A 17,433-nucleotide genomic window follows, 5' to 3' on the forward strand; every position below is an offset into this window, starting at 1 on the left:
TAATGTGATCTACAAACTCATCTCTAAGACTATAGCTAACCGCCTTAAATCTTAGCTCCCCCAAATTATCATAGAAAACCAAAGTGCTTTCACCTCAGAAAGAGTTATCATAGATAATGTTCTAGTTGCCTTTAAATTGATGCACTACCTAAACCACAAAACATCTACTAAGAATAGTTTCATGGTGACTACGCTTGATAAGAGTAAGGCCTTTGATAAAGTCAAGTGGGGTTTTATTCAAAGGGTTATGGAGAGATTGGGTTTTAATGCAAGGTGGATTAATCAAATTATGCAATGTATCTCCTTAGTTTACTACTTAGTGCTTGTTAACGATGTTGCTAATGGAAATATCATCCCAACCAAAGGGCCTTTATCAAGGTGAACCATTCTCCTCAAGCCTATTCTTACTCTGTGCAGAGGGCTTTTTTCCACTCATCCATTAAGCGGCTAGAAACCAACTAGTCAATGGCATTTCTTTGTCAAGGTTGTTCAAAGGCTACTAGCCTCTTCTTTGTAGACAATAGCCTCCTCTACTGTAAAGAAAACATCCAAAAATGTTAGGAACTCTAAATGTGCATACACATTGCCTAAGATATAAGGACCTATAGGAAAACCAACCAAAGTGCTAAACATTGTACAATGACTACATCACTACAAGGTTTTAATATATAATTTAGGCCAAATTTTTATTTCTTCAATTTTTTCTCAAATTAATGATACAAAAATATTAATATAAACAATGTCAGTAGTAACAAGAATTAGAACTATATAGGTTCATATAGAACCATTTTTTAATGAAACGTTCTAATATGATGTTGTCTAAAAGATCTCGAGTGCCTAGCTTTTCATAGGATGCCACAATTTCCTATTTTCAGTGTGAAAAAGAAGTAGTATGTTAGATCAAAAAAGTGACAAATACAAGTAGGTGTTAGCTTTGACAAGGGATCATGTAGGAGAACAAGGTTTGGCCCATACCGAATATGACCAAATTTTGCCCATAGAAGACTAGGCCAAGGACAATAAACTACAAGCCCATCTTGTAAACCTGGGGGACCGTGCTGAATTACCAAGACCATGACATTTGAGTCCAAATCCTCTGTCTCATTAATTGTGCTCCACTTCATGTTCCACCAATAAAATTTAGACAGCTAGCCTCTTTCATTAAATACAATAAATCTGACTTTAATGAGAGAGGCTAATTGTCTCATTTAATGAGATATTTTATTTAATGAGAGAGGCTAGCTGTCTAAATTTTATTGGTGGAGCATGAAGTGGAACACAATTGATGAGACAGAAGATTTGGACTCATGACATTTTCCATGGCATCCAAGCAGATCTCCTATGTCTACTGAGAGAGAGAATCAGTGTCTTAGGAGAGTTTACCTGCCGAGCAGAAGATTCAGCGTCAGGTTCAAGTAATGAGGAAATTGTGCCATCAATAGAACAATAGACCCCACCTCTAACATGGGATTAGATATGCTAGGACAATAGTTTAGACTCAAAAGACCACCTAGTCACCACGGGTGGAGGGACTCACATGCCAACAAGATATTCCCTCATCATTTCGGGTCCATTAACGAGAGAGTATAAAAAAGGGAGAAGGGGTCAGGCCCAAGGGTTGTTTCCTTTTATGGTTGAGTATTTCTTGTTGTTTGGTTGTTATCCCATAAATGGTGTACATTTGGGGGATTGACATAACTTCTAGCTCATTTAGTGATGCAATGACTATTCGTCCGTCGCTTGAGTAGCTGTAGATCCTTGCAATAACTGTAGATCTCTAGCTGTGTTTTACCCATTACACCTAATGAAGCATCCAAGGTCAACGTAGAACTGTTTTTTGTATTTAAATGTGTAATTTGCACAAAAAAAGAAGCTGATCTGACTGAACTTATATACTAATGGAAACATTTATGTACCTTCATGCAAAATGAGGCAACTGTCACATGTATGGTAAATGAGGAGAAAAATTGTAATTGAACTATAATGCAATTTACTAAAAACCTTCTAGCATATTTATCTGTAGGTATTAAGCCAAAGAATAAAATTGAACATAGATGTAAGAACAATAGCATTTGAACAAAGCGACAGTGATAGCATGCATGGTGGATTTTGGAAGGAAAAAGTTCATAATCGTAGAAGTTCATACCTCGATGATCTAAAAACGACTTTTTCTCTTACCCAGTAGTTCATACATAGCTTTGGCTAAATTAACATATTTTACTGGTCCGAATCCATAAGAACATCCTCAACCTACTGTGGACGACTAAATTTCTCGGTTCGAAATAAGTCAAACAAGTAAAATAGTGTCACAAATATAAATTTGTATTGATAATTGTGTGGTACAATTCTCTGTTGATTTACAAAAGAGTTATCCTCTGATTCGATCTCCTTGAAAGATTTGTTAATTGGATTTGTGGTAATGTGATTTTCACTTGAACACAAAGTATCCTTCAATTTGGCTGAAGGATGGATCGAAGATTGTTGAAACGGAATTACAATGAATCTCTGGCTATGAGCTTGTTAGAAATCCTTTGTTCTTCATGTTCTTCGTGTTCTTCGTGTTCTTGATGTGTTCTTCGTCCTTGAAGATTTGTGGTGGAAGTTCTTCAGTGCTTTAGAGGCTTGAATCCGTAGAGCTTCACTGATTTGTGGTTTGTGAGGTTTCTGGAGGCTTTTGAGCTTGATTCCAGTGAACTTTGAGATCTAGGAATATGATTTGGATGATTCCTCTTCGAATGTTCTTTGTATTCGAAGGTTTGTGGTGGAAGTTCTTCGGTGCTTTAGAGGCTTGAATCCTTAGAGCTTCGCTGATTTATGATTTGTTGAGGTTTCTGGAGGCTTTTGAGCTTGATTCCAGTGAACTTTGAGATTTAGGAATATGATTTGGACGATTCCTCTTCGAATGTTCTTTGTATTCGAAGGTTTGTGGTGAAAGTTCTTCGGGGCTTTAGAGGCTTGATCCGTAGAGCTTCACTGATTTGTGATTTGTTGATGTTTCTGGAGGCTTTTGAGCTTGATTCCAGTAAACTTTTGGATCTAGGCGGATGATTTGGATGATTTTCTTCGAATGTTCTTCGTATTCGAAGTTGAAGTTCTTGAAGTTCTTGGAGGTTTAGAGCTTGGTTCCGGCAGAGCTTCTGGACTTCTGAGTGCTTCAATGGCCTGGTCCTCCTTGGATTTCATCCCCTTTTCAAAAAATGCCTTAGGAGGCTTCTATTTATAGGAGTTTAGGGGTAGGTAAGTGACACATGGCGGAGCTTGATTGGTGACGCATGGCAGAGTTTGATTGGTGACACGTGCAAAGTTTGATTGGTCGCTTATGTCATCGCTTACACGTGCGAGGCTGATTGTGTCATCGCTTACACGTGCGAAGCTGATTATGTCATCGCTTACACGTGCGATGATGTGTGATTGGTTTTTGCATGACACTTGGCAAATTTCTGTTGGTTTCTGAGTAATGATAGCAAAACCTAGCAGCAATACACGGCGCTATGTAATTGGCCGTATTTTGTGGACTTAATAGTGTGACGTGTCAGCTTGTGATAGGTCGGGAAATTTCTCTGTCTCANAAACAATTGGCAAATCGTGAACACAAACTTGTCTAAATATAGATCTTAGAGTTTATAAGTATTATTAGATAATACTGAAGGAGATTCAAGTCAAGATCCAAGAACAAGCAAGCTGCAAAAAATAGAATTCAGAAACTGCTTAGTTCGATAGATCGAAAGACAGGATCGACCAATCAAAACACTTATCTATAGAATTTTAAGTCGGCCTAAACAGCAGTTCAAGCCCATTAAGGATTAGGGTTTCAAATCTACTTCTCCTAGTATATAAAGGAAACCCTAAGCACATTTTTAAAAGGCTTTTCACAGAGAAATTAGAGTGCATCTTGCGTCTCTTTTGTAGATCTAGGGTTTTGTACCCAAAAAGCTCTCATGTCTTCTACCAGTGTTATTCCTTGGAGAATCTCAATATGTTGTAGAAGTTGCTGCCTTCTCTAGTCATCAAAGGTGCTGATGATCTAAACCTTCAAGGGTGATCTTGGAGTCACAAACAGGAGAGTTTGTGTTTTTTTATCAAGTGTGGGTGCTTGTGTTGCAAAGGCCAAGGAAAGAAATAGTCCGTAGACTCGGAGCTATCATGGGGTCATGGTAGTAAGTTTTCTATTCGAGATAGCAATAGAATTTTAGTGATTTAAGTTCTATTATATAAATTTCAATTTTTTCATAGTGGATTTGCTTTTTACCTTAAGAATAGTTAGGTTAAATCCTCCCTAAGTTTTTTACCGGTTTGGTTTTCCTGAGTTATTATAACATTGTGTTCTTTATTTTCCTCATTTTTTACTTGATATAATTTACTTGTGTTAACCTAGATTTGAGTAATTTATCTAAGTAATCACTTGGCTAAATAACTAAGTTAAACAACTTGTATTTTAAAGAGTCTAAAAACGTACAAAAACAATCCTATATAACCAAACAAATTCTAAGGTAATTTGCACACATATATAATCAAATAGTCTAATTATAGTGAGACATTGATATGGAGTACCTTAGCAGCAGTATTTGTGACATAATTCATATTTATATTCTTATATATTTATTTATTTGTTATTATTATTATTATTATTTAAGATAGATAGTAGGAGAGGTGGGGACTCAAATCACATACAAAAAAGCACCACAAAGATTCCATTAACGCAGAGCAATAATTTGAATCCCAAATTCTTTTTTTTTTTTTTTTTTTTTAACGAATCCCAAATTCATTTATTTTGATGACAGATTAAATTATCATAAAATATGGACGGCTGTGCATATTTGTGAGAAATAAGAAATTGCAATGGTTGAGATTGACTCTTGAGAATGAATTGATAGAATTGGTGTGGAATGATGTGATTTGTCTGATGAGTGAATCGCAGGTCCCTAGATGAAAATTACTTGGCCTTAGGCTTCATAACTTATTTCCAGCAAGCGTTATGGTGCTTCTTTGTTTGATACTGGCCTCAATTATAGAATTATATTGTTTAGTTTGTTATTAGATTTTCTCATTTCTGTGGTCACCATCTTCAACATTGTATTACTAATATAGTTGTTTTTTTTTCCCCCCTTTCTTTCTCTTGATAGTAATCATAGTATACATCTATCGCGTTGTTGTTGACAATTCCTTTATTCGTCTTTGTGTTGTTGAGATTGTCGACAACATCCAACATGTGGGCCTCTGGCTCAAGCCCAACCCAAGTTAGCCAGGCCTCACTATTTTTGTTGTAAATGACTCCTCTTCTTCACCTATGCGAGAAGGTAGCACAATTCAATTCATTAAAGAGTATTATAATGATCGTGAAGAGGAGGGAATTGGTGTCACAAAGGTTTCGGACTAATTGAAATCAGTTGCTGCTTTGAGGAAGTTACTGTTGAAGTATGATACTATACTGGTTATGCATGCAGGTTAATTAGCCATTATATGCTAGAAATATTACATTTGTTTAGCCGATTAGGTACTCAATCAAACTTTTTTTTTTCCTTTATAGTACAATGAGAATGAGAGATTTGAATTCTGAATGTTTTCATTAGAAGTACGAGAGTGCTAGTTGAATTACAAGACTCAGTTATAGGTATACTTAATCAACTTTAAGAAATACAAGAAAGTGGAGGAAAACAAAATTAAAACAGGATTTTGAGTCTTATTATTATTATTATTATTATTATTATTGTTTTGCTTATTTGGTCCTAAAATGGAACATACACATTGAACGTTTTGGTTATTGAAATTCCAACTATATTTTGTTTTTTATGATATGTATTTAGAAAATTTTTATCATATTGTATGTCAGAAAAACTATCTTGTATCTGTGATCTGTTAGAACAGTAGCAATTGTTATGTCCATCTCTATAATCATCTAATTGGTTGCAGCTGTTTGTTCATCTGTAATAGCTTGTCTTATAACTGTTGGTTTAGGGTCCTCTAACTCTATGTATTGTTGTTTCTCAATCAATAATATTCATGAAATTACCACAAAAATAAATTTTATCAGATAGTACAGGCATTCTAAATGGTCTACATAACTATTTTATCTTCAGTCTCATTTCAACCAGTACGTATACAGTTTTGATCCCTTTGTTTCCTACTTTGCAGAGCAGAGAGGGTGAAAATGACAACTAGGTTTTTTTTTAATAAATTGAATCCTAGAATAAAATTAATCTGGCTAATCTTAAAAACTAATAAAATTTTTGTTCATTTCAAAAAAAGAGAGGATATGGAAAAAATAATTAATATTTTTTAATATATGTCTGAGCAGTAATTGTTGAAAATTAACTAAAATCCTACTATTTTATAGTTTAAAAGAAGAAGAACAAACTTTTCCCTTTAATTTTTATTTTTCATTTTCATTATCAAGGTGAGCTTCACTGGATCTAAATTTCTTTATTTTCTTTGATTGGGGTTTTGTAATTTGTGCTTAATCTTTAAAACTTTTTACTACAAAATATGGGCTTCCTTTAATTAAAATTAAAAAAAAAAAATTCCCATTTTCTTTAACCCCCACTTTTGTGAAGATCAGGAAGCTCATTTTTCATGCATAAATTTATAAATAGTATCATAATTAAATTATTAAAAAAAAAAATTAAAAAGTAGGAAAGAGAGATGATATAATGTGTGCGCCAGTTTGTGACTGTGGATAGCTAGCATAATTAATATTCTCACATCAAGGATGGAACTAGAATTTCAAGTTAGGGGGGCCAAAGTATAAGGAGAAAAAGAAATCTTAAATAGGTATTCATATAGTATTAACAAACTATTAACAAGATAAATACATAAAATTATTATTTCTTAAGAACATCAGTTCTTAAGAACATCAGTTCTTCCCAAAAAAAACAAAAAAAATAAATAATTTCACAAACCAAAACTTACTTTTGCTACTTTAACATAGCATTTGAAATGTCTCACATAGTAGTGTTTTTGGTATTTGGTGTTTGTGACAAGGGTAAGATTCGAGTACGGAATAGAGCCCATGGGCCAAGTTCACGGAGGGGAAATGGCCCACCCACACATCAGTCTTGATCCAACATGTGGATGAGAATCCAAGGAGGAACCATGAAGAGGTTGACCTTCTGAGGAGCTTGAGCAACGAGCATCCCTCGGGAATTGTTAGGCATGCCACTTGCATCAGATAACAAAATACTGAAGAAGACGGTAGAAACGTGCAAGCAAAGAAGAAGTGAAGTATCTAGACAAAATAACCATCATTTCCGCATTTAATGCACTGCACTAACTCAGCTGATTGCATTAATAGAGGAATGACCTCTGAATAGTGCCTTCACAACTTGCAACACATTCTACCACTTCCAACAAAACCTTGATGGGAGAAGCATCTAAAGGAATGTCAATGACTGTACAAGTGGAGGGCTCAGATGCAATTCAGCTAACTATATAAAGAAAAGTAGGCCCCAACAAAATAGGGGACAAAAAACTGAAAGGAAATACTGACATTGTATAGCACTAAACTGTGATTATGACTTGAACATTATATGAATAATTGCTCTTCAGCCAAGCCTGAAGAGGTGTTAATTCCAAAAATCTATTCTTCTTTCAAGAATTATCTAACTTTTTCCAGTCCATCTAAAGATTAAATCATACAAGTATATTAAAGTTGACCTCAGAAGCCTATCCTCTAACAAATTAATTGTATTGGGCCGTCTAACCTAAATTCACTATTCTAAATGGGCTTAGTATGTTGGGCTCACTTACAGTGTTCTAAATACTAAATATTTAGCATTTAGAACACCTAATGCTAGTACTCTAATATTGGGCTAAGAGTATCCACAACAGTGGTGCTATTTTTTTAGTTCTTTGGCACCACAAAAATATACTTTATCTATTTTACCTATTCACTTTACAAAACACCCAGCATTAGTGGATATTTTACCTTTCAACGCAATAAAATAATATAAATATCACAATAAAATAATATATATACTACATTATTTTATTAATTTCTTTCTTTCTCTCTCATAACCTCAAAACTCAAACCCATCTCTCACCACAATTCTCTCTCTCTCCTCTCTCCACCACCACTCTTCACCACCACAACTCAACAACCCTTCTCTCTCCTCATCCTCCTCACTCTCTCTCTTCTTCACCTTCTCTCAAACCCATCACCATCGTGGCCACTGCCACAACCCCCAAAACCCTCTATCTCTGCCATAAACCTCTCCAGATCCGAGCCTTAGACGCGGTGCAGCCCTACGACTATGAAACAAAGCTCGCCATAACCCATTTCCACACCACCCACCACCTTAAAATCAAAATCATTGGCTTTGGCAACTACAACCAGTTCCCAGCCAAAACCCTTGTCTTCTAAGGCCACACCGTTCTCACTCTGACCATTCCCACGCCACTAAATCTCTCGACGTTTCCTTCTTCTCCAACCTAAATGACCTCTATGAAGAACACCCAAAAGTCATTCTCCTCTGCACTTCCATAATCTCAACTGAGCGCATCTTCACTTCTCTCCCTCTTCAAAGACTCAAATGCAACTCTCTGTTTGTCGATGTTCTCTCTGTCAAAGAGTTCCCAAAGAATCTTTGTTGCGGGTTTATCGGTTGTGCTGTGAGTTTGTGATCTTTCTCTCTACTCTAACTGATCTGCCATGGGTTTCTGATTTGTGATATGGGTTTGTGTTTTGTGGTGGTTGTGGATAGTTTTTGTTTATAGCGAAGGTGATGTGGTGTGGATTACTCACCGGATCATTGGGTTATTTCGATGGCGTGGGGCAGGGGAGTTGGACCGGTGAGGAGTGGAGGAGTGAAGTGGGTTAATGCGATGAGCGTGGTCGAAGGTAGAGCGTGGGTCGACGACGATGGCTGATTGAAGTGTGGGTCAGCAGTGATGGGTCTGTGGCAACTGAGCTCGTGCAAATGGAGAGAGAGAGTAAGGAGAGAGACACAAAGAAAAAATAGTAAAATAATAAAAAGTAGTGTGAACGCACAAATAAAAAAAAAAATTACCTTTCGACTACAGTACACAACCAAAAATAGTTGTGGAGACAAAAAATATAGATTTGGCTCCACTATTGTAGGACACATTTTGGTGTTTGGTGGTGCTAAAAATAACTATATAAAAATAGCAATATAACTATTTAGCACCACTACTGTGGATACTTTATCTAGGATTTTTTTTATTTTTTATTTTAAAGTTTTGTTTTTGTTAAGTTTTTTAATTTAGTAGTTGCTAATTGGGTTAGGCTAATTAAAATGGGGGGAGTTTAGGTTTTTGGAAGAGACAGATGCAAGTTTAGAGACATATGCAAGTTTAAAAAAAAAAAAGTTCTTTTTTTACTTTGGGCAGGGAGGCCAGGCCCCCTTGGGCCCCCTAGGTCCGTCCTTGCCGCACATTTAAAGTAATAATTATTTTTTTATTATACATATAATGTATGCATTATTTCTTTTATAATCATGAACTTCACAATTATATAAAATCCGCATATTATAAAAGGGATGATGCATTTATCTCATGCATGAGATGTAATCTTCATGCAAAGCAGAAACCATGAGCATTAACAGCAGAGGAAAGAACTTTTTTTTTTGGGGGGATGGGGGCGGTGCGACTTCGTTTTCGTTGTGACATTGCCTATAATTCCATTACATATTACCTTTATTGTAACCACAGGCATGGGTGAGACCTTAAAAATTCTTTTTTATTTATTTATAATTTGTCCCTAGCTCAGTGCAGAAAAAAACTTGTCCCTAGCTGCCTACCGCTAATGATTCTACGCTCAATCTTGGACCACATGCTTGCACGTGCAATTACCACTATGATTGCCATCATAATTAATTGAGTTCCTCTTAGATTTTACTTAAAAGAATACCATAATTAGTTTGGGACTATGCCTAATAGAGTGTAAGTTATTTGAATTTGATATAATTTTTCAAACCTTTTTTTTTTAAAGTTTCAACCTATGACATCCGCTCATGATAATAGCTCTTTATTAATAAATCAAAATACTAATCAGTTTTTGACGTAGACAATGATTGTATTTTAGATCTCTTACTCAACTATCAGAAACTTTACCAATTGATTTAACTAGAACCCACTAATTTGTCATGCCTAATAGAGTTTAAGTTATAATTATCAACCACTGAATTTGATACAAGCTTTTGTGTTAAAAAAAAAATGATCAGTTCATAGTTTCATATTAATTAGGTAATAGTTTTTTTCTTATAACTTGCTTATATAGAACTTTTTAAAGTTTACTTCAAATACAATTATACTTAATCAACTTTCAGTAAAAAAAATTTCAACAAGAAGTTTTGTTCTTTTTTGATATTCTCAACAAAAGGATAAATCTAACACACAGGCGCATCGTGCATGTTGTAATTAGCATTATTTGTTACGGTTTAATTATTTGTTATCGTTCTTGCCTTCGGGTAGTACAATTTGGAGGACAACAATTTAAGGGGGTTCCACAACCATTTCTTCTTGAAAGTCATTGGTGGGTTGAGTTTTTATGGCAATTTGAAGCGAATCAAACTCCACCATGTAAATACCATTTCTTGAGGATAAGGTTTAGATTGGTTTGAGTGGCTAAGATGGATCTTGAAAAGAAACTTAGTACAATTTGGAGGACAATAATTTAAGGGGGTTACACAACCGTTTCTTCTTGAAAGTCATTGGTGGGTAGAGTTTTATGGCAATTTGAAGCGAATCAAACTCCACCATGTAAATACTATTTCTTGAGGATAAGGCTAAGATTGGTTTGAGTGGCTAAGATGGATCTTGAAAAGAAACTTAAAATAATAATAATAATAATAATAATAATAATAAATAAATAAAAGAAAAAAAAAACGCCCTTATTTTTTGTTTTAAAAATGTTGGAAACTCTAAATGGAATAAATATTGGATTAATTCTATTAAAAAAAAAAAAACCACTCAATTGGAATTTTCCCAAAATACTATGTAACGACCCCCAACTATGTAGATATTGTCCGCTTTAGGGCTCATACCCTTCACGGTTTTTGTACTATTCTAAAGCACATAGTAGTGGGGGAAAATGCATCTACACATTAAATGAAGGTCATTCCTTATAAACACATTTTCATGTGCTTCCCTAGGCAATGTGGGATTTCATGGAATGCAAGACCCCCCTTTTGGGTCACTACAATGGTCACTCCTTATAAGCACATCCTTATGTGCTTCCCTAAGCGATGTGGGATTCTATGGATTGCAAGACCCCTTTTTGGGTCACTACAATCCACCCCTCTTATGAGCACAAGTGTCCTCGCGTGTGGGACCTATACTTCTAGCTAGGGCATGGCTTTGATACAATCATATAAATAAATTCCTAGGCTTTTCCCATGATCAACATTTACGCCCCGTTGACAAGGTTATGTTGTCCCCTTTTTGGAATTGGAACCTCTTTTACATCCCTTTTCTTAAGAATGGCTCATTTGGAACCTAAAAGTGCACTTCCTTACTAAGGAGCTTTCTTTTTGAATCCTCAATAGTATACTCACTTGCTAAAGAGCTATCAAATATGTACTGTCCTCTTTTCTGGAACCGTCATTTGCTAAGGACTAGCTGCAGTATGATTGTCCCTTGCTAAGGATTAAATACACTACTAAGCTTTTAATCATGACTTGCCATAAGTTTTCAAAACATATTCAATATGCCCACAAAAATAATCCATTCATAATTCTAAAAAATGTAAAGATATATACACACATACAAGTTTGACTAAATTTAGGTTGTCCCACAAGTTTTTTTTATAAAACAAATAGTAAATGTGCACATCAACCATTTATAAAGTATCAATTTATATATAGAATATCAACATATTTTCTTGATATAAAATAGTTTAATAATCGACATTGTTTTGGAAAAAACCCAAAAATTAGTAAACACCACTTACCTCTTAGTTGCAAATCAAATAAATCAACCACCCTTGAGTCACAACAAATCTATAGAATTAGAACCTAGGAACCCCAAAGTTAGGTCCATCAATACACAATTCCCACTTAAAATCAGTTTTCACACTTAAACAATTTTATCCTAGACAATACTGATATATTCAAATTCTCGATTTATTCACTTAACTATCTAATTCACTCTAATATTATATATATTCAATCTAAGTCCTATTCCCACAAACGCTGTGGCAAAGCAATTCATCAAGTTGAGGCAGCTTGGGAAATTCTCCATCACACAATTTACAATTGTATGGGTGTAATAGAAGATCATAACACCAACTTCATCGTCAGATTCCCAGATTGGGATCCATCCAATACCAACCCTCCTTTTAAAATCTTTAAATCTTCATAGTAAAAAATTATTATATATATTCAATCAAATATAGGAAGCCACTGCTAGCCTTACTATCAATCTAGTTGCCTATTGTCCCTTTAATGCCGTTGGACTAGTTTTAGACAATAATAAAAGGTGTAGTGACCCAAAAGGAGATCTTGCATTCTATGGAATTCCACATCGCTTAGGGAAGCACATGAGAATGTGTTTATAAAGAATGACCTCCCTTTAATGTGTAGAGGTCTTTTCTCCCACTACTGTGTGCTTTGCAAAAGAACAAAACCATGAGCAATATAGGTCCCAAAGCGGACAATATCTACATAATTGGAGTGGAGTCATTACAAATGGTATCAAAGCTATGCCCTAACCGGAAGTGTGGGCCCCACACGCGAGGACGTGTGGGATTCCATGGAATGCAAGACCCCTTTTTTGGGTCACTACAATCCACCCCCCTTACGAGCACACGTGTCCTCGTGTGTGGGGCCTACACTTCCGGCTAGGGCATGGCTCTGATATCATCTGTAATGACCCCCTCCACTGTGTAGATATTGTCTGCTTTAAGGCTCATACCCCTCACGGTTTTTGTTCTCTCCCAAAGTACATAGCAGTGAGGAAAAATGTCTCTACACATTAAAGGGAGGTCATTCATTATAAACACATTCTCATGTGCTTCCCTAGGTGACGTGGGATTCCATGGAATGCAAAATGGACATTTGTATAGAATCAATCAAATTCTGGGAAAAAAAAAAAAACAGTCGGGTATTTTATCAAACAATTTGCATGCAAGTAACAAATTTTTTTGTAGTTACGTCAACAACAAAAATATTAAAGCAAATTTTTGAGAGAGGGGATTTTGTAGAGATTATATAGCCCCACACCATCAGATCAATCAAACCAAAACAACCAAATCTAAATTTTAGTCTATTTAAAATCTCATTACTAGTTATGGTTGTGGGATGTCGTCCTGAATGTGGGTGGCCTCAAATTTCTCATTCTCTTTCTCTGTTTCTACACGGCTACGCCTTACAGATGATTTCTTCTCAATTTCAGTTATTTTGTTATATATATATATATATATATAGAGAGAGAGAGAGAGAGAGAGAGAGAGAGAGGAAATTTTAGTTGAAGTAGAATTTTCAAGCTCTTGAAACATACATCTATTAGAGTTTTACTTAAAATAATTATGATATCTTACAATAGGCAGTTTCAAGATTGATAGTAGTTTAATTCCTATACTGGCAAGCATTATTCTTTTTTTTTTTTTTTTTTTTTGTTTGTTTGTCGACAGTCTTTGCCAGCTTAATATACATAGGTACTTGTTTATCTCCTAAAGATAAATCTCAATGACGGACTTCATGCCAAATGATGACACAATTTTGTAGTGGCTAAAGCCTGCCTCCAAGAACAGCTTCTCCATTCTTTCTTGTTTCTCTCTTTTCCAGTGAGCACAACCATCATTAGTGCATCAAAGAGGAGCTTTGTAGTGGTAACATCATGTTCATCCTTCTCTTGATTTACCACTACGTCTATGATAATTACCTTCCTTCCTTACCTCTGCTCGTAATAGCCTCCTTGCAATTTTTCAGTATGTTGACACATTCCTCATCGCTCCAATCATGCAAAATCCACTGCCAGACAGTAATATAACTATCAAATTTGAGTGCCTCGTATCTCTAGCATCTTTTAAATGCAGCCAACCTCAAAATAATGTTAAATAATTCTTCGAAATTCTTTCACCTATGGAAGTCTTAAATTTATCATTTCTATTGTTCAGATTTACCTACCTAATATCTACTTAATTATCTTTCTATCTTACTGTTTGTATAGATGTTTTATGGAAAGTAATTGTGGTTAAGGAGCTTTTTTACATCATATGAATGGTACATCCAAGTACAACATCCACGCACACATGAAGAAAAATTCCTATTACCACCTTCCAACCAAGAAAAAAAAACCTACTATAGCCAATATTAATGGCCAAAATAAAACAATTGGAATCAACTTAAAATAACGCACACCAATTCATTGTTTAGATTAAATCTTACAAGTCTAAAAGTGTATATCATAAAATTTTAAAAAATGTGATACTTTGAACACTATTAAATCTAGAAAATAAAGTACTAACCATCAAATAAACTCTCAATTTAAGTGAAATTGAGATGATACTATTTCAATATTAAAGACACATTAGTATGTCACATACCTTGAGCAGAAATGACATCTGCAGGAGGGATATATTGAAACATATCGCCACCGACAAATTTTAGATTTTTACTATCTGGCAAGTTGGCAACAACATGTGGGAGATCAAGCACAGTGCATTTCATGTGAGGAAATGCCTCAGAAATAATCCTTGCTACTGTCCCAGTACCACCTCCAACATCAACCAATGAACCTAAACCCTCAAAAATGGGCTTGTAGTCCTTAACAACCAAGTTCATCAGTCGGGAATCACTAGCCATTCCTTCATTGAAAATGTTATTGTATTCTGGGTTTTGGTTGCAATAGTCCAAGACACCTTTCCCGTGTGCTTTCTCAAAAGGTGTGAGCTCACTCCCCCGAAACCAATCTCCCAAGAACTGCCATGGGCTTACAAGTGCAGGATCAAGCATTGCCAGAACAAATGGTGATAAGCTAGTGACATTATCTTTGAGGATAAGCCTAGAAGAAGGTGTGAGAGTATAGGCTTCTTCTTCTTTTTCTTTTTCTTGATTTTCATAAACAATAGTTTTAGCGAAGAAGCCAGAGTGCACCAATAAACGCATAAGCCTGTGCACGCAGCTAGTTTTTTTGGGGTGAATATTAAGCTTAGAGACCAACTCTTGGAGAGTAATGGGTTGGCCATGGTTGTGGATTGTGTCAGGAATGGCTAGCTGAATTGCACATTTAAGTGACATGGAATCTATGTAGCTAAAAACGTGTTTATACAAATGACATTGAACCTGAAATAACTCGTTCACTCCCTCACCATGAATGAGATCCATCTTAGTGCTGACCTCTTTAATTCTAAGCTTCTTTTACTTCTCCATGAGGTCCAACTGTCTTCTTATATATAAATTGGTTGTAGATTACTGCTGCATTTCAATGTACAGTACGTTGGAGACCAATTCATTACAGGACAAATGAGAGTTAGATATTCAATGTACAGTACGTTGGAGACCAATTCATTACAGGACAAATGAGAGTTAGATAGAAACGTCGTTTGGGGTGGGAGTGGGGCTTTCCCAGTTTCGTATGTGTGAGAGTGAGTGAGTGTGAGTGTGAGTGTGTGCAATAATTTTATTGCTATTGGTATATGATATGTGACTTCTCACCTAAGTTGTTGCTACAAAAATTATTTTCATGATTATTAAAAGAATAATACTATCGTCACAAATTTTTAATAATATTTTTTACAAACTATTAAGGTGACAAATATTTACAAGTCTCATTTAAGCCCACTACTTAAATATCATTTTTTTTTTTTTTAATCAATAACCAATCACCACATCCAATAAATTTTGCTGTATACAATAATAAAGTTGAACAAATAAAAAATATCTTGCTTCTCATGATTAGTTCACTAACTTTGTTTCAAGTAAAACAAATTAAGACTTTTATACATGTGTTTCTATGTTTTATTTTTACACCATACTTTTTTTTTTTTAAATATTAAGTATTTTTAACACACACATAAAAGAGGAGAGAATGTTTTTTACACCATGCTTTAATTCTCTAAGAGCAAATCAAAAGTTGAACTAGTGTAACGTTAAAATATCCATTTCTTTACATGTATTAATTAAAGAAAACCTTCACATGCAGATTCACAAAATTAACTGACTTAAAATTTGAAAGCATATCATTAGACAGTTGAACTGTGATTGTCGACCATGTATTTTTTTAGGATAAACGGCAGAGTGTCGACCATACATTTTTTGAGGATACACGGCAGATTGTCGACCATATTTTCTTTGACGATAAACGGCAGATTGTGGACCATGTTTTCTTTGAGGATAAACGGCAAATTGTCAACCATGCTTTCTTTGAGGATAAACGACATGATGATGCCGAAAATCTCACCAGTGAGTTGCACGACGCTTGTACGCTCAAAACAACACCTGCACAACAAAAAGGAAAAGACCTCACAGAGAGCACCGGTGTGGTGCCGGCCAAATACCCTCCGAAGGTCAAGTTAGAACTTCTTTCAACTCTAGAGTGCTAGAGAGGGGTTTATTATGCATACCTCGGCTTATGAGGGTATTAGGGTTTTTATAGTAGTAGAGGGTGGACCTTTCTTCCTTGGAGTAGAAGTCTTTTCCTTATAGGAATCCTTATGTGCGTAGATTGCGGAATCCTTTCCTTATAGGACTCTGATACTGGGCATGGAATACAAGCAATTTCCCTAAAACCCATGCGTGGTGACCAAGTCATGGTTTTCATAGAACCATCGGCCTTAAAACCGTCAGCTTGCACTTTCCCCTTCAGCTGGGTTGGCGTCAGCTTCTCGCTACGTTCAGTAGCCTAGGGGCTCCAAATTGCCGTCAGTTAGACTTGGGGACTTCAGCCTGTCAGTTTTGTCTTGATCTAGTCAGCATGCATTCCTTCACGCTTGGCCTACAGCATTCGTCATAACAAACCCGTCAGCCAGGGCAGAAGCTGACGGGTTAGGCTCATGGTACCTGCTATAATTCTTCCATATCAGTTGCCCCCTACTCCATATCTCCGTCGGCTGTACCTGACGGGTTATGGAGTTTGCATTCGTCACTACCTGCCCCTTTGATCAAGAGAAGAATTATTACTGCTGACACTTTTAGTATTAAATGCTAGGACAGGTGGCGTGCTTGGATTGGCTCCGTGTCTGAACGCGGGCGTCGCTTCGTCTTCCGTGCGTTTAACTTATATATATATATATATATATATATGTGGCCCCCTTCCTCATTTTCACTATTTCATTCACTTGATTCCTGGAGAGCACGTCCGTCACCCACATTCCGTCAGTTCTACCAACGTTCACGCCGTCGCTTTCTCAACCGTCACTCCAGAACTTGTAAGTTTCCCTTCCTTTCTCGCATGCTTTCAATTTCTTTTTTAAAGTGAGGTCGTCATCCTAGGTGCTTAGTTTACACCCGTCACTTGTAGGTAGATGTCGAGTGATCAGTC

The 17,433-nt window shown here is 35.8% G+C and overlaps 1 protein-coding gene across 1 annotated transcript; it reads right to left on the reverse strand.

The window, feature by feature from the left end:
* Positions 1-13,621: 13,621 nt before the first annotated feature.
* Positions 13,622-15,315, reverse strand: LOC112008760 (trans-resveratrol di-O-methyltransferase). Its single transcript, XM_065767027.1, is given in 4 exon segments — positions 13,622-13,707; positions 13,710-13,839; positions 13,842-13,958; positions 14,514-15,315. Coding segments are annotated over 4 exon segments (1,098 nt in total). The 5' UTR covers positions 15,279-15,315.
* Between the last annotated feature and the right edge of the window lie 2,118 nt (positions 15,316-17,433).

Source organism: Quercus suber, unplaced genomic scaffold (assembly GCF_002906115.3).
Source record: "Quercus suber isolate HL8 unplaced genomic scaffold, Cork oak 2.0 scaffold_766, whole genome shotgun sequence".
NCBI lineage: Eukaryota > Viridiplantae > Streptophyta > Magnoliopsida > Fagales > Fagaceae > Quercus > Quercus suber.